Source organism: Sminthopsis crassicaudata, chromosome 1 (assembly GCF_048593235.1).
Source record: "Sminthopsis crassicaudata isolate SCR6 chromosome 1, ASM4859323v1, whole genome shotgun sequence".
Classification (NCBI taxonomy): domain Eukaryota; kingdom Metazoa; phylum Chordata; class Mammalia; order Dasyuromorphia; family Dasyuridae; genus Sminthopsis; species Sminthopsis crassicaudata.
In genome coordinates, this window is record NC_133617.1 from 469,032,757 (window position 1) to 469,049,762 (window position 17,006).

General features: G+C 33.2%; 1 protein-coding gene across 2 annotated transcripts in view; it reads left to right on the plus strand.

Moving 5' to 3' along the window:
* The window catches only part of IQCK (IQ motif containing K), a 134,954-nt gene that overhangs the window by 48,154 nt on the left and 69,794 nt on the right, over window positions 1–17,006 (plus strand). Inside the window, exons 5-6 of one of the 2 annotated variants that reach the window (XM_074280936.1) lie at window positions 8,619–8,671; window positions 8,814–8,891. In XM_074280936.1, the coding sequence (XP_074137037.1) occupies window positions 8,619–8,671; window positions 8,814–8,891 (131 nt within the window). The remainder of the gene's footprint in view (window positions 1–8,618; window positions 8,672–8,813; window positions 8,892–17,006) is intronic. The other variant, XM_074280937.1, reaches the window with a different exon arrangement.

A 17,006-nucleotide genomic window follows, 5' to 3' on the forward strand; every position in this document is an offset into this window, starting at 1 on the left:
CTTGCTCAGGGTCACACAACTAGTGTCTAAGATTATATTTGAACTCAGGAAGATGAGTCCTCCTGACTTCAGGTCCAGCACTTTATCCACCGTGTCACCTAATTGCTTGTGCTATGAGGGACTTAAACAAAATTAGCAATGCGTCAGGGGATCCCAAGAAGCCAGAAATTGAAACCTTGTAATCAGACAAAGCAAAAGTAAGAATATCACAATAATGAGATAGACAAACAGAAAGACTACATTATACTTAAAGGTACTATAAACAAAAAGACAGTAACATCATTTTTAAACATATCCATCAAATGCCATCCAGATTTATAAGATAACTGCAATGCGTAAAGACCTAACTAATAACACAATAATTAAAGAGAATTTTAATATTCTCCTTTCAGAACTGGATACATCTGGGGAAAAAGTAAATAAAAAGTAAACAACAGAGTATAGGCATACCTTGGTGATATATACCTTGGGTTTGGTTCTGAATCATACAGTAAAGTAAAGATAGCAATTAAGTGTCACATTAATTTTTGTTTCATATAAAAGTTATGTTTATACTATATTGTGCTCTATTAAATGCTATAAGTAGCAACCTGAATTCAATAAGAACCTGAATTTAATTACATTTAATTAAGTGCATATAAAAGTTATGTTTATGCTATACTGTGCTCTATTAAGTGTGCAGTATTTGTTATATTTAACAAAACAGTATGTATACTTAATTAAAATGCTTTATTGCTAAAAAAAGTTAACTTATGTGAACCTTCAAAATCTTTTTGCTATTTGTCTTGCTTTGATGCTGATGGTTGCTGACTGCTGGATGGCTTTGAGAATGTCTTAAACTGACAACAATGAAGTTTGCTACACTGATTGACTCTACCTTTCTCTTGAAGCCATTGTAGATTCATTAATTGGATTCTTTCTTTTTTATGTATTTGATAGTAATTTGCTATCTTTTTTTATTAAAGCATTTTGGATTCTTTCAATATTTTTGTGTCTCAAGAAATAGGGAGGCCCATGGAGAAGGAGAGAGAGAGGGAATAACCAGTCTGTGGAGGTCAGAACACATTTATCAAATAATTTCTTTGTCATATATGAATGCAGTTTGTGATAACCCAAAACAATTACAGTAATAAATCTATGATCACTGATTACATCACCATAATGGGTATAATAATAATGAAAAAGTTTAAAATATTATAAAATTTGCAAAAATGTGACAGAGATACAATATAAACACCTGCTGTTTGAAAAACAGACCTGCCAATAGACTTGATTGACTCAGGGTTGCCACAAATTTTCGAATTGTTAAAAAATAAACCCACGAAGAGCAATAAATTGAAGTATACCTAATTGCAGAAACCTTATAATATCTTTTTGAAAATTTAAGATTGAGTATACATTTTTAAAAGCAGTATCCTTACCATTATAAACCATCTACCAAGGCAGAAAGAAATGATAAATAAATTTTAAAAATTAACAATATTTATATGTCATAATGCAATAAAGTAATAGAGAACATTAGCATAATATTTAGATCTAAATATAGAAAATAATGACATCCTGAATGATTGGGTCAAAAACTAAATCATAGAAACAATTGGGAAATAACTTTGAGTTTGATCAACTAGAAAACATAAATTACTTAGGAAAAGATTCCCTGTTTGATAAAAACAAAAAAATTAGAAAAGAGGACAACAGTCTGACATAAATTAGACTAACATGCTATATTCCATAATAAATTTGGAAGAGATACTTGATTGCAATATTAAAGATCATATTACAATAAATTAGAGGAGAAATAGATCATGCTATACATAAGAATCTTATTCTTGACCAAACAAGTGATAGAGGCATTTACAAAAGTTAAAATAAATAATGAATTTACAATACAACCCAAATTAGCACAAAAGAATTCTTGAAAATTAGAGGTGACATAGACAAAATTGTAACAAAACATTAGAAAATGATGAAGCTAATCTTTAATTAACCTGTTCAAAAAATGAGAAATCAAATTGCCAAAATAAAAAATTAACAAGGTAAATTTACAACATATAAAAAACACCAGAATTTACTGCAATTACAATTCTCTCTCTCTCTCTCTCTCTCTCTCTCTCTCTCTCTCTCTCTTCTCTCTCTCTCTCTCTCTCTCTCTCTCTCTCTCTCTCTCTCACACACACACACACACACACACACACACACACACACACACACACACACACATATATTTCTGCTAGCCGAACTGATAATTTAGAAGAAATATAAGATTATCTACAAAACTATAAGTAAAACAAAAATATAAATCTTAACCCATTGCCAAAAAGTGTGATTAAAGGAGAACTCTGGTCCAGATGATTTTAATAGGAAATTCTGTCAAGTGTTTAAAGAAAATTCAATTATTCCAAATAATTAAGGAAGAAAGAAAACATGATTCCAAACTCTCTTTATAAAACAAATACTGATTATTAAATAAAAGGAGAAGAAAGAGAACTATAGGTCACTATCACTAATGAAAACATTGAAAAAAACTTAAAACCTGGCAGAAATAGTTTGGTTAGCTGTTATTCTAATATATCCTATGCAAAAAACTCTTGGTATAGAATCAAATGGGAAATAAAGTGGTGGGGGGGAGAGAGTAGGAATGAAAGCAAAAATATAGCCTATTAAATGCTGTATTATAAAGTAATATCAGCAAAACTGATTAAAAAGAAATTAAATAAGAAAGTAGATCAATGAATTTGATAAGGAAAAAAATCAGAAATTATCAAATTTAGTCCACCTGTTTGATAAAATCAAGAACCCTACTTAGGGAAGGACTTAGTAGTTAACTAGAAGTTCTGGAGAAATGGCTTGGTAGAAAATAAGTTTAGAGTAATATTTTCTACTATAAACCATAACAAATTCCAGATGACTCAAATGGTACTCAAATAAATCGATTATTTCATTGAATCTGGAATTTCCTCCTTATGTTGTCCATACTCAGGCCTCCATTGCATTTCTCATCCTTCTATGTTTCATACTAAACTTTCTGCTTGTCTCCACTCAGGATTTCATGTCTATTCCTCCCCACCAGAAAATTGTACTGTCCTTGGAATCATCCTGGACTTTGGTAGTCCAGTTTAAAGAATGAATGGGAATTATCTTGCTATAAAAAAGCCCACACAGTGACAAAAGTTCAGGGAAAGATAACACAGCATGCTAAAGTTTAAAAAAGAAAAGCCACACTAACCAAACAATGGGTGAAGAAGAACATGAAAGCTGAAATAGGTCATTTCAATTACCTTATAAGTATTTAGGGAACTCTTTGTACTTGTTTTTTATTATGATGATATTGATGGTTCAGTTATTTAGTTATTTTTTTTTCATTTGTGTCTACATTGGGATTACTTCTTCTGTTGTTGATATTTATAACTTTGCTTCTTGCTTCTTTTTTCTGGATGAAATTATATTAGCAATTATCTAATTTTTTTTCTGTCACTGTTTTTGAGTCACTTACCCATTTGTCTCCTTTATTCATGTCTGGCAGAAACGTCCATCTCTTTGTTACCAAATGCTTATTGAATTGACATCCTTTCTTTATTTGTATTCTTAGATTCTAACATTACTATTTTCCTTTTTTAATATACAATTATTCTTTGTTTTTCATCCTTAATTTATATCCCCTTTTCTCCTAAGTATTTCAACCAGGATTCTACTTCTTGTCTTTACAGCTCACTAGTGGGAGTTTCTCTGTTGATCATGATTACTATATATTGTCTAAGCTATATGAATCATTTAGTTCATACTTCCTTGATATCTTTTTCTTTGCTTTTCTTCTCTACTGTTTCTCTTATCTCTTCTCTCCTCCCTGTTCATTTGTTTTTCTTTTTCTCTTGCAGCTACCCAGCAGATAATTTTTAGACTAAACAACAACTGAACAATATCCTCACTGTTCCTGCATGTTTTAAGTATGCATAACACGTCTATGCTTTTCCAGAATGGAAGAACAACATGATTTCTTCCATTTTATTTATTTGCATCAAAAGTTACTAAATCTTTCTTCATTGCATTCATATGTAAGATAATTGACTATTTTAAAAGTACATATAATAAATAGACACTTTTCCCAATGGAAAACGAATTTTTATAACAAAATGTTGCTATAAATGCCAACAGGAACAAGGCTTCTTTTAGAAGAAGAAAGAGATACTTTCATTAGACTTAGAATTGTTGTTTTGTTTAAATCATAATAGAACCATTTATTCTAGTTACATATTTTTATTACTGTACAAGTATTTTCTTATTTTGATTAATAATGCTACTTTGAAGTGACTCCTTATCTTGAAATCCAGTGCAATGTGTTATGGTCCAGTTCATTCTGATTTTATTATCTTATAAATAGAATTTCAATTCTATTTTCCTCCAAAAGCTTTTGATGATTCAATTAAATTTAATGAACATTTATTAAGCACCAACCATGTTTATGATGTTTTGAAGATACTAGGGTCCTAAAACATGGAATCTGTTTATGTAATACAATACAATACCTACACAGATAACTGCAATAAAAAATAATGATGTAGGCAAAGTGCTCTGGGAATGTTTGAGGAGCAAGGGAACACTTTTAGTTGAGAAAATAAAGAGAAAGCAACTGAATAAAGTGGGACCTGAACTGAGACTTAAAGGAAGATAAGGACTCAGAAAGGGAAAGAGGAAGAAGAGGTCTGTTTCTGTCATAAAATACATGGATGCACAGAGGGAGATGATAATTGAATTTGGGGAATAGTAAGTTGTTCTGTTTGGAATATAGTCTTTGTGAAGAAGAATAATGCGAAAGACTAGAAAGGTAGATTGAAAGTAAATTATGAAGTTCTTTAAATGCCGGATTGAAGCAACTGGTAGCTGTTCCTAAAAAAAGATTTTTTGATTTGGATAGCAATATGATCTAGAATAATCTTGGTGACTGTGTGATGAATGTATTGGGGTGTGGAGGGAGAGGCAGAGACAGAGACAGAGAGGCATAGAGACAGACAGACAGAGACAGAGATAGAGACATACAAACACACACAGAGAGGCAGGAAGGAAAGGTGGGAGGGAGGGAGGGAGGGAGGGAGGGAAGGAGAGAGAGAGAGAGAGAGAGAGAGAGAGAGAGAGAGAGAGAGAGAGAGAGAGAGAGAGAGAGAGAGAGAGAGAGAGAGAGAGAGAGAGAGAGAGAGAGAGAAGATAGAAGGAAATTGCTTTTAGGAGACTATTGCAAAAATCTAAGTAAGATGACTTGAAAGGGACAAATGATAAAACTGAAAGGATTTGAATTGAATACTTTCTTCAAATGCCCTTCAAATGCCTAATAATTTTTATTTAGTTGTGGTCAACAAATGATGCATTTTAATATTTCTGCTTTATCACATTTGTTGTGAAATTTTTATGCATGATAGTTGGTCAAAAGGAATAGAGTGATTAAAACAGCTATCTCAAAAAGCTGCTCCAACTCATTTACAAACACATTTCTCACCAGTAGTATTTCAGGTTCAGTGGATTTAGGTATGTTTCCAATTTGGGGAAGCTATAAAAATATGTATTAATAAAATTTTCTTTTGCTTGATGTCCCAATATTGTGCTAAGGAATGCTTCTTAGCTGTACAGAATCTTCCTCTATACCTTATTGACCTTAACTTCTCTCTTGATTACATAAGAAGGGCAGGAGAACAAACATTTATTAAGTGCCCAAAATGTCAGGCACTGTACTAAGCACTACATAAATATTGTTTCATTTGATCCTTGCAACAACCCTGGGAGTAAGTTGCTATTATTATCCCTATTTTACAATTGAGGAAACTGAGGCACTCAATATTTAAGTGACTTGTCCAGGGTTACTGGACAACATTGTTGAGTGTTCCTGAATTCAGGCCCACATCTTTATCCATTGCACCACCTAGCTGCCTCTAGAACTAGCGAATATTGTCTTAGAGAAAGCAGCTTCTTTTGTACCAAATGGTAAAATCGTCAACAAACTAAAGGCAAGAATTGGAAATATAGATTCATCTTTCCCTTGAAAGAGAAGAGGTGAGAAAGGGGGTAAGTAGAAGGTAAAAAAAAGGATGAGACACAGGATCACCATCTCTCATCTTCCCCTCCCACATATTGTTTGTATATCTCTTGTGTTTTCTCCTTGCTTTGTAAGATAGTATGTCTCTTATGCTGCCATGTTTGATGATGAGGTCTATCCTATTTGCCTGTCCTGACAGATATTCCAGCTTTAAATCACTATAACAGCAATAGTATCACTGCTTTTTCTGATGGTAATTGCTTCTTTCTCTCCATTAGATATTGGTCTCCAATGCCTACATACATTAATGAGAGTTTCCTTGCCAGAAATAAACTTTTAAGATTACATTTTGTTTTGTTAAGTCAAAAACTAAAAAAAAAAACCACATAATAGAAAACAACTGCAATGGTGTTTGTAGTGTTTTATATTTTGTCCATTCCATGATTGACTATAAAAAATCATTTGTGAAAGTCTAGCAATAACCATCTTATATTTTTAAGGATACATTTGATGCAAGAAAGAGCATTTTTTTCTATAAATTGATGTTCTCTTGATCATTTTGGGCAATTCCATTTATTTGATATAAAATCATTAGATTACCGTTTTGTAGAGCAGTTTCCAGCTATGGCCAACAGGCTATAAAACTATGCATACTCTTTGACCCAGCAATACCATTATGAGGTCTGTATATCCCAAAGAGATTTGTAAAAAGAGAAATAACCTATTTATACAAAAAATATTTATAGTGGCTCTTTTTGTGGAGGCAAAGAATGGAAATTGAGGAGATGCCTATCAATTGGGGAATGGCTTATATGATTGCAATGGGAATGTTATTGTTTTGTAACAAATGACAAGGACAATGATTTCACAAAAGCCTGGAAAGACTTACATGAACTGAAGCAAAGTGAAGTGAGCAGAACTAGGAAAACATGATTGCATATGTATAAGTTGTATCACATTTCTTAACTCTCAAGGAAGGGTGAGAGAGAGAATTTTGAATTCAAATGTTAAAAATTGTTTCTACACATAATTGGGAAAAATAAAATGTTACTAAAAATAAAAAATAAGATCAGAGTTTTGTAGCTAGAAGAGACTTTAGAGGTCATCTAGTTCAACTCTCTCACTTATAGATAAGGAAACCGAGATTCAGAGAGGTAAAATAAGTTGCCCAAGTTACACAATTACTAAGCAGCAGAGCTGGAATTTAAAACTAGTTTTTCTGACTCTCAATTCCAGCACTCCAGATTCAGTATTCTCTCTACTATGTTATGCTGGCATCTTCCTATATGTAAGAATTTTTAGTTTCTAATATAAGAATCACATCAAAATCAACCATTTGCAAAGGAAGACAAAATCAATATCAAGTTAGAAGGTTAAAGATGAGAAGCAGGCAACATAAACAATTGCAAAATATCTTCAACTTACCCTGTGAAAAGAGACAAAAAATAAACAAAAATTGACTTTATCATTATTTCTTACAAAGTTTTAACCAATGTAAAGTAATAGAATGAGAAATCCAAATAAATCCAGAAATCCTCTGTTTCTGGCAGCAAAGAGTTCATCTCCTTGCCAGATGAGAAGAAATTTCAGTCAACAGCAACAATGGCTTAAAATGCTTAGAAAAGTTATTCATAAAATATATTGAAGGAGGATGGTAGGATTATTATGAGTGGCATACCACTAAAAAGCCTATTCCCAAAGAGATCAAGAAAAGAAGAAATGTCTATTATGTATAAAAACATTTAGAAAAAGTAGTTTTTGTAAAGGGAAAGAAAGGGAAACTAAGAGAGTTCCCATTATTTGAGGAATGTCTGAACAAATTTGTTAATGTAATAAAATACTGTTGTTCTATAAGAATAATGAAAGATAAGGTTATAGAGAAGACTTGCATGAACACTGATGTAAAGTGAAAAAAGAGCACTTTGTGTATGATAACAACTTTGTAAAAACATATCATTTTTAAAAGACCTGAAAACTCTGATCAAAGCAATAAACTGTGATTCTAGAGGAGAAAGGATGATAAAGATTTTTACCTGCCTCCTGACAGAAAGACAATGAACTCATGTTGCAAAATAACACATACATTTTTTGGACATGTCTACCATGAGAATTTGTTTGACTTGACCATGCATATTTGTTAAAAGGGTTTTATTTTTCTCTTTTTTTTCTCCATGTGGAGAATGTGGGAGAACAAATAAATACTCGATTACTGAAAAAATCAACAGATAAAAAAATGTTTGTGGAATTTAGTTGAATTACTAATATGTTGGTTAGAAGGCCCTGGTTTGCTTTTTTAAGGGCTTTTTTTGGGGAAAAAAGGAATTGAGCATGGTTGCTCAGTATAAAGCTTCATAGTCTGAATTAAAAAAAAAAATACCAGTTCTGTTCAGGAAATGTTTTTACTTAAACTCTTTAAGTCTTGAACATATTATACTTCATTTAAGCTGTCCTGCTGACTAGTACTTACAAAACTAAAATAGAAACTCATGCATATTTTATCTAACAAAAGCAATCAATTAGCCTTTCTTCCTTTGCACTATATAGACACGTAATCAATCACATAAGTACCTAATATGAAACTCTCTTCTTTCTTCAGCGGAAAAAAACAAAATTTATTGCCTGTGATTTTCTGACTGAGTGGTTATACAAGTAAGTTCTTTATCTTTTTAAATATTCAACATCCTAATAATATTTCAACAATGTTCATTTGTAATGTAAAGTGTAACAATTAAGGTGAATACTTGTTTGTTTGTTTTTTCATTTCAACCAAATATTATAACATAATGATCAGCCAGAATCCAAAGAGGACAGATGAGCCCTTCACAAAATTCTTTTCAATTCCATTTGTGGAAGATTGGCTAAAGATTCAGTAAGTACTTTCACATACCTTTTTGAGTAACTTATGCTTAATTGTAAAGTGGTACTAAAGCTAACTCTTTAATTTAGGTGAACTAGCTGCAAAAATTCAACTAGGTCCCAAATCAATTGCATTTGTTTCTTTGCCTCTCTAAGTTTATTTTAGTAAAATATAAGCACATTTCTCCTTGTCAGTTAGTATTTATTAAGTGTCTTCTGTATACCAGGCACTATACCACTATTGAGGATACAAAAGAAAGGCAAAAAACTTGTCCTTGAGGAGCTCACAATCCAGTGGATGAGACAGTAAGCAAATATATACAAACAAGATAAAAAAGAATAATTAATCGAGAAAAGGCACTAAAATTAACAAATAAGAAAGGCCTCCTATAGAATGTGCAATATTATCTGGAACTTGAAGAAAGTCAGAGAAGCCAGGAGGGAGAAATAAGGAAGGCCATCAGGTGTGAGGGATATCCAGAGAAAGTGCTAGGAGCAGAGAGGAATGATATAATTAAGGTCGTAGATGCTGTTGAAGTCACTAAGAGAGATTGTTGAGAGAGAAGAGGGCTTACTGTGTAGTAGTAATGCTACTACATGCTAATAATGTATGTTATTACATTGCTAGTGATGGAGATACAAAAATGAGAGTCTCTACCCTCATGGACCTTATATTATTTTATAGACAGGAACAAAGGGATTTTCCAAGGACATACTCTGAGTCGGTTACATAACTAGGATTATACCTTCGTTCAGTCCAGTGCTCAGACAGTATATCAGTCAATAAGCATTTATTAAGCACCTACTTTGTTGCAGGCTGTGTGGATACAAAATGTGGCAAAAGACAATCCCTAGGCTAGAAAACTCACAGTCTAGTGGGAAAGACATCAAGCAAATAATGTTTGCAAACAAGTTATTTTTAGGATAAATAGAAAATAATTAAGAGAAGGGAGACATTAGAATTAAGAATTAGGAAAGACTTCCCATAGAAGGTGAGATTTTAGTTGAGGCTTAAAGAAAGTCAGGGAAATTAGTAGTCAGAGAGAAGGAGGGAGAGCATTCCAGGCATGAGAAATGGTATGCCAGGTTGGCTAGAATGTAGGTCAGGTGTCAGTACTTCTGGAGCCAGATTCCAAAGGATTTTAAAAGCCTGAGAAGAGTTAACATTTTGTGCCAGAGCAAGAAGAAATCTCATTGGAGTTTCTTGAGTAGGATCATGACATGGGCAGACCTATGTTTTACTAGTACACGTTTTGGTTACAAAAGAAAGAAATGAGAATTGTTGGAGGTGATAAAAGAATGCAAATATACCCATACCTAATTGGTGGAGTTGTGAAATGATCCAGATATTCTGGAAAACTAATTGAAATTGTGCTCAAGAAGTCATCAAATTATGTTTATTTTTGACCTAATGATAACACTCCTAGGCATATAATTAAAAAAATAAGGACTCATATGCAAAATATGTTGTTTATGGCAACATTTTTTATTGTAGCAAAGAACTAGAAAATAATTAGGTTCTCATCAATTGGGGAATAGCTGAACAAATTATGGAGAATCAATGTTTCAGAGTATTATTGCACCATAAGAAATGAGATGGGATGGATCAAAAAACAAAGGAAGACTTATATGTAAAGGTAGAGAGCAAATTGATCAGAACCAGAAGAGTGGTTACTGTATTGGAAAGAAAAATAATGTAATGAGTCGCCACATCTCCAGAGAACCAAAAACAAAGCACATTACCCACCTCTTGGCAGAGGTGATGGACATAAGATTCAGAATAAATTATACATTTTTAGATGTGATCTACACATTGCTCAATTTAACTATATTTATTGGACACAAGAAAGGGCTTTTATTTTCTTTTTAATGTTGAAGGAAAGTTTTAGGAGGAGGAAAAAGAGTGATAGCAGTGAGGCATTTAAAAAGCAAGAGAACAGGAGGAGGTTTGGAGAGGAGCATAAGCAAGCAGAATAGCTTTAAATCTAACATGCAGAATTTTATCAAGTGTTTTTAAAAAGAGACAAGCTCTTTTTAATAGAGATTCACAGTTTCTTATACAATCCTTCTGTTGTTCTTTATATGAGGAAATACTCATTTTAATTAGTATTTGTTAAGTACAGAATACCAAAATATTTTAAAAATTATTTTTAAAAGAATATCACTTTGCCAGCTATTTGGGGAATGATTCAGAGAGGAGACAGATAAGAGATAGGGAAGAAGTGATTAGGGCCTAAACCAGGGTGGCAGTTATGTTTGTTAGTAGAGGAAAGGGAAGGGATGTGAGATTATGGTGGTATAAGTCTGGTATAATATAATGAAGTGGTATAATAACTGAGTGGATGAAATGGCTGGGGAAGTGAAGAGCCAAGGATGGCTCTGAGCTTGCATAGTTAGCTAAGTGAAAAGATTTTGATGGTCTCACACAAATATAGACAAATTAGGAGGAGGAGGACTAAGCTTTATGTTTTGTATGTGTTGAGTTGTAGATGCCTCTTGGACAATAGATTTGGAGATTATAACTTATCATGTTAAAAAAAAAAAAAGCATTAAGCAAAAGAAATAGAGTTTTTCCTCTAGGAAGAGAACATATTGATAGTATTCCTCAAATAGCTACTTTATCTTTGGAGGCAGGTTTGTTTTAGTAAGAAATGTATAGAGTTCTTTAGGGAGCCACTGAATTGAGTAAACCATACTGAGCCTTCCACTCCTTCAGCTATAAAATGAAGAAATGCATTTTTCCTTAGTTGTTTACTTATTTCCCTCTAAAGGTATATTCTGATGCCTCCATTCTATGTCTTCTATATAGTCATGAATTGAATGGTATTTCTTATAGCTAGAGAATTACTTCATCGCTTTTATATTCTATGTTCCTAATTGCGCAACACAGTTCCAAGCCCATTTTGTGCTCCAGATGGGACCAACTAGTTAGAAGTTTTGAAATCATTGCCTATAATTTTTAGGCTGAGAGTAAAATTTGGTTTTTCTTATGGATCAAAAACAATTGACTTAAGATTTGTTCAGATTCACTTGCAGAAAAACAGGCACAAAGTTCATAGGTCTACTTCTGGGCTTTCTAATCTCACATCCCAAGGGATAAGATTCATGAAAGACATTGTTAAAAGTAAGAACTTCAATGAAACAAAAACTGGGTTTTAGAAGAAAAAAAGAAAAGATTGCCTTTGGTGAAATGGATTTCCAGCCAAATCCTTTGCTGTAAGACAAAAACCTGTAATACAGGACTTTCACATCACTCCAAGGCATTTTTAAAAAAACTAAAATACAGGGACAAAAATTAAAACAACACTTTGTACATTGGGGCAAACCCATTACAATGAAAACATCCTTGTGTTCAGTTTTATAACAGCAGGAAAATATTTTGAGCTTCTAGTACCTCAAATGAAACTGTATATATTAAAGATGTTCTTTCCTCTAAAATCCATAATTAAACAGTTTTGGAGTAAGACATAAAAATGTCATGTAATGTTGATGAAAAAAATCAGAACATTGGTCTAGTTGTTGTGTTGTGTATATGCAGATATCTCTCTATATTTTTTAGAATTTAGAATGACTCAGGAGACTGAATGTTTGATGTCTTAATATGAACATCCTTTTAAAAATTCAGTTCAACAAACATTTAGTAAATGCCTTCTGTGAACTGTCACTGGGCATGACACAAATGAGGCCATTCCCACTGCATAGTAGCTCATATTCTTCTGAAAAGTTGTAACATATATACAGATAAGCATAATATATGAAGTAATTTAATGAAGAAGAGAGCATTAAGAAATAGGGGAGTCTGGAAAAGCTTCAGAAAAAAGTGGTACTAGCAGAGAACATGAAAGAAAGATAAGAAAGACCATGATTAGAAGGAAGCATATTACAGGGGTGGGAGAGAGTTTATGGGAACGCATAGATGTAGGGGTTAGAATATTGAGTTGAAACAAAAGAAAAAAATCATTTTGAGAATTAGAATATACTGAAATGCAGAGTTCCTCTCCATTCTCGCTCACATGAGAAGCTCAATGTGAGTGGTCTCACCTTATAGTCTTTATAGCGTACTTTCTTTTGTTAATGTTTCTAGCTTAAGGAACCTATGAAAACAGATGTGCAGCATAGAAACACACAGCTCATTTTGTTAGAGTGTGCCCTCAGGGAATTTTATTATTGTTTTAATGCAAAAATTTATGGAATAACTTTTAATGGCCATTATTTTTATTTATCAAACTAAAAAACACTAAAATTTAACTAAACTTACTTTTTATTTTATTTTAAATAATAGCTTTTTGTTTTTCAAAATACAGATAAAGCATCATTGTTACTATTCAATCTTGTTTTGGAAATGTTAGCTTTAGCAATAAGAGAAGAAAAAGAAATTAAAGGAATTAGAGTAGGAAATGAGGAAACATTATCTTTGCACATAATATGATGGTATATTTAGAGAAGCCTATAGGGAATCAACTAAAAAACTACTAGAAACAATTAATAACTTTAGCAAAGTTGCAGGATACAAAATAAATACACATAAATCATTAGCATTTCTATATGTTACCAACAAAGGCCAGCATCATGAGATATAAAAAGGAATTCCATTTAAAATAACTGTTGGTAGTATAAAATATTTGGGAGTCTACCTGGCAAGACAAAGTCAGGAATTATATGAACACAATTATAAAACACTTTTCACACACAAAGTCAAATGTAATCAATTGGAAAAAGATCAGAACCTCAGTTACAAAAATATTTCAGAGGACATCTTGCCCAATATTTACCTGAAGAAGAAACCCTCTTCCTTGAAAATAATCACCCAGTTTTATGATTTCAGCAAAAGGGAACAATAGTCCTACTAGACAGTTATGATGGCTCTTGAAAACTTTTTTCGTTACATGGAACCTAAATCTCTTGTCTACAAGTTCCACCCACATTTCCTAGTTCTGTCTTCTGGTACCACATCTTACCTCTGCAATGTTCTTTAAATTGATCTTCATATAACACTCACAGTTTCTAGTTCACTCATTTCATAGAAGGAAGGATTGATAAACTATGTAATTGTATTTGCATAGAACTGAAGAATATATTAAAGATATCACAGGAATTTTCACCATCAAGAGCCAGTTTAGGATGCTTATTCTTGAAGATTCCTTTTAGCATATTTAAAACAATTGTTTTAAAATAATGCTAGAAACCTCCAAATTAGTAAAAAGTGACTGGGAAAATTGTAGAACATGGGAATCTTCTTAGAAAGGAATACCACTTATGAGCTCAAAGGGGCTGGAACACTGCACTCTATTTTTATACTAAGGAAACTATCTATGGGTTCAGTCCTGGGGGAAGATGAGCCATCTAAAAGAAGGATCAGAGAGTCAGAATACTCTTCTTACATGTCTTTGCTGTATATATCTCCTACTCTAACATCATGAGGGAAAAATTTCTTAAAACTTGGTTTTGGTTTATGTCTAAGGTTTCTTCAAGTCAGGAAGTAAAAAGGTACTCACTTTATAAGGTAAATTAGGTATGACATTTTGTTACATACAGAAGGCTTTCACATATGTGCGACAGAGACTTAAACAGCACGAACACTAGGATTACATATTCTTGGACATAAACATCAGAATATGAAAAAGTTTGAAGGACTGCTGAACATGCATCTTATATTTCACCTTAGCTTTGAATTGACTCATTCAAAGTCTATGTTTTCTATATTTCTAGATATAGGGTTGGGATCATCCTCTGGCCAGTGGTCATCTTCTCCTACATTTGTTAGAAACTACTCACACATGCAGACAGCACCAACTAGGAATCCACTATCAATAAATCTCTCTCAAGGTTGCCTCTAAGACTACTCACAGGTACTTGGGATTCTGTTTGGTCACTTGTACAGGAAAGAGCAAATACAGAAGAAGTCAGAATCATTTAGACAGGTCATGAGCGTTATTTGTCAAGTCCCCACAGCTTTCTGTCTTTGCTTGAGTAGGAATAAGGGCAGTCCCTTTTCTTCACTACCCCAAGTGCACTACTTGCCATAGGGAGTCTGTGAAAGAAATTTTAAAGGTCCTTTTTAAAGGTCTACTGAGTCTTTGATCTACTCATTCATAAATAAAACAATAACTTTTTCATCCTTAGAGCTCCTGAATACATTAACTGTGAGTCACACATTACTGTCCAGAAAATTCCCAAGGGTTGAACTACTACACATAGTCCATAGATAACTTGGTATGTTGCTAAAGCTACTAAGTGATCTTACTTTTTGATTCAGTAGTTCATTCCACTCAGCCTGCTGTGGAGTTCCCCACAGATAATCATATAACAAGCATATATTGAATACCCCCAGGGTCAAGTATAGATAATGGACTGGATACTGGTGTTACAAAGATAAAAGTGAAAACAATATTTGCTTTAGGAGAATTCAGGAAATGATGTCAAGGATTGTAAATCAGCAATGAGATAAATAGGTATTCTGAAAAAAAGTGGAGAAGTAGGAAGGGTTGAGTATTGAAGGGAAATTAACTAGTAACTAAATTATCTAATGTAGTTGGCTCACCAAAAAACTGTTTCCATTATTATTTTTTTAATACCTTTAAGCACATCCCACTACTTTGAATCAATAGACTATCTTCATAAACAAAGAAAACAAAGTTTTCAGGGAATCACACTTCACAAGTTATGCAGGTTTTCATATGTACCTTTTAGCATGATATATTTCAGCATTTTAAAGAGCATAACATATATCACAAAAGGATAATATTTCTCAAAAAGACTCTACAATTTTTTACTTTATTGAAATAGATGAAGCCATAGTAACAGTATCCTACCAGTATTTTTCTAAGTCAAATGTTAAAGGAAATACCATAAAGGAAATATTCAGTTACAAAAAAAGGAAATCTTTTAATGTTTATATACTGAGCTATAACTAAGAATTATTGCACCTGGGACAAGCAGCATGGAATGGATCTTCAGTTGAGAGAAAGGAGGTTAAGAGGTAAATGGAAATCTTAGGATGCCAGCTTGCTGGAGAGTATGGGGAAAGGAAGATGTGGCATGGAAGAAGTTCACTCCAGCCCACTACTTAGTGACTTTCTATCTGAAATAATTTTTCTTGCTAATCAGGCGGCTGAAGGATTGCAAGTATTGCCAGCATCCTCTAAATCTAATGTCTTCTAAATTCATCAAAACCTCAGTTGCTCTGCCCCCCTCAATGGCTCTGCTTAGATGTCTTTTTATATCTCAAGTTATCCAAAACCTGAAAGCTGTGGAGAGATCACACTGTGTGCAGTGGATTATTTACTAAACATTATTATCTGGATACAGAGACTATTTCCAATTATAGTTTTGCTAAAATGGTATTGTGTTCTCTGTTTAGGAGAATGATTCAGCTTGCTTCTGGGGTAATAACTACTTGACAATCTCCAAGGGTAGAGATTAGTAAAAGGAAAAGGGAAGATCCTTTCTTCATAACTAAGATCCCTAATAGCTATTCTCTTCTTACTGCTGTAACTACCATGCATGTATTGGAAATGTGGAACTAAAATATATGTTATAATATCCTAATCATTAATTATTAGAAAACTGAGGAAAAACAAATTTTGATAGGCTCTACTATACTTAAAACAAATATTTGGTTCATATTGATAAGAGATAGAAAAGGGGGAACCCCGTTTTGTCGGCACAAAGATAGTCCTATGAGGCGCAGTGTCCCCTATAAATGAATTTACAGGCCTGAAAACCTAGATTGATTAAAAAAGGTTTATTGTAGAAATTTGGAAGTAAAGTCAAAGGCAGAAAGATGCCAGGGCCAAAGGTGGTCACTGGGCGGGTAGGAGCCCTTACCTGGATACTATGTTTTGGGGGAGAAGGGCTCCTGCAAAGAGAGAGCTCCAGCTTGGCTCTTTTATACCTAAAAGGGGCTTGTAGGTGGTGACCCAAGTTCTTGGTGGGCTTTTTAGATAAGGAAGAAACTGTTTGTGGGGGGATGTGGAAACCTGAGCAGATAGTGGGGGCTGAAAACCCCAAGCCAGCTCAGATCCGGTGGGGATTGGGCCCAGATATTCAAAAGGGTGCTTTAATCTTAAAGGGACCTCAACCCCCATCAATATAGCTGAGAATGCAATACAACAATGTAAGACTTCAG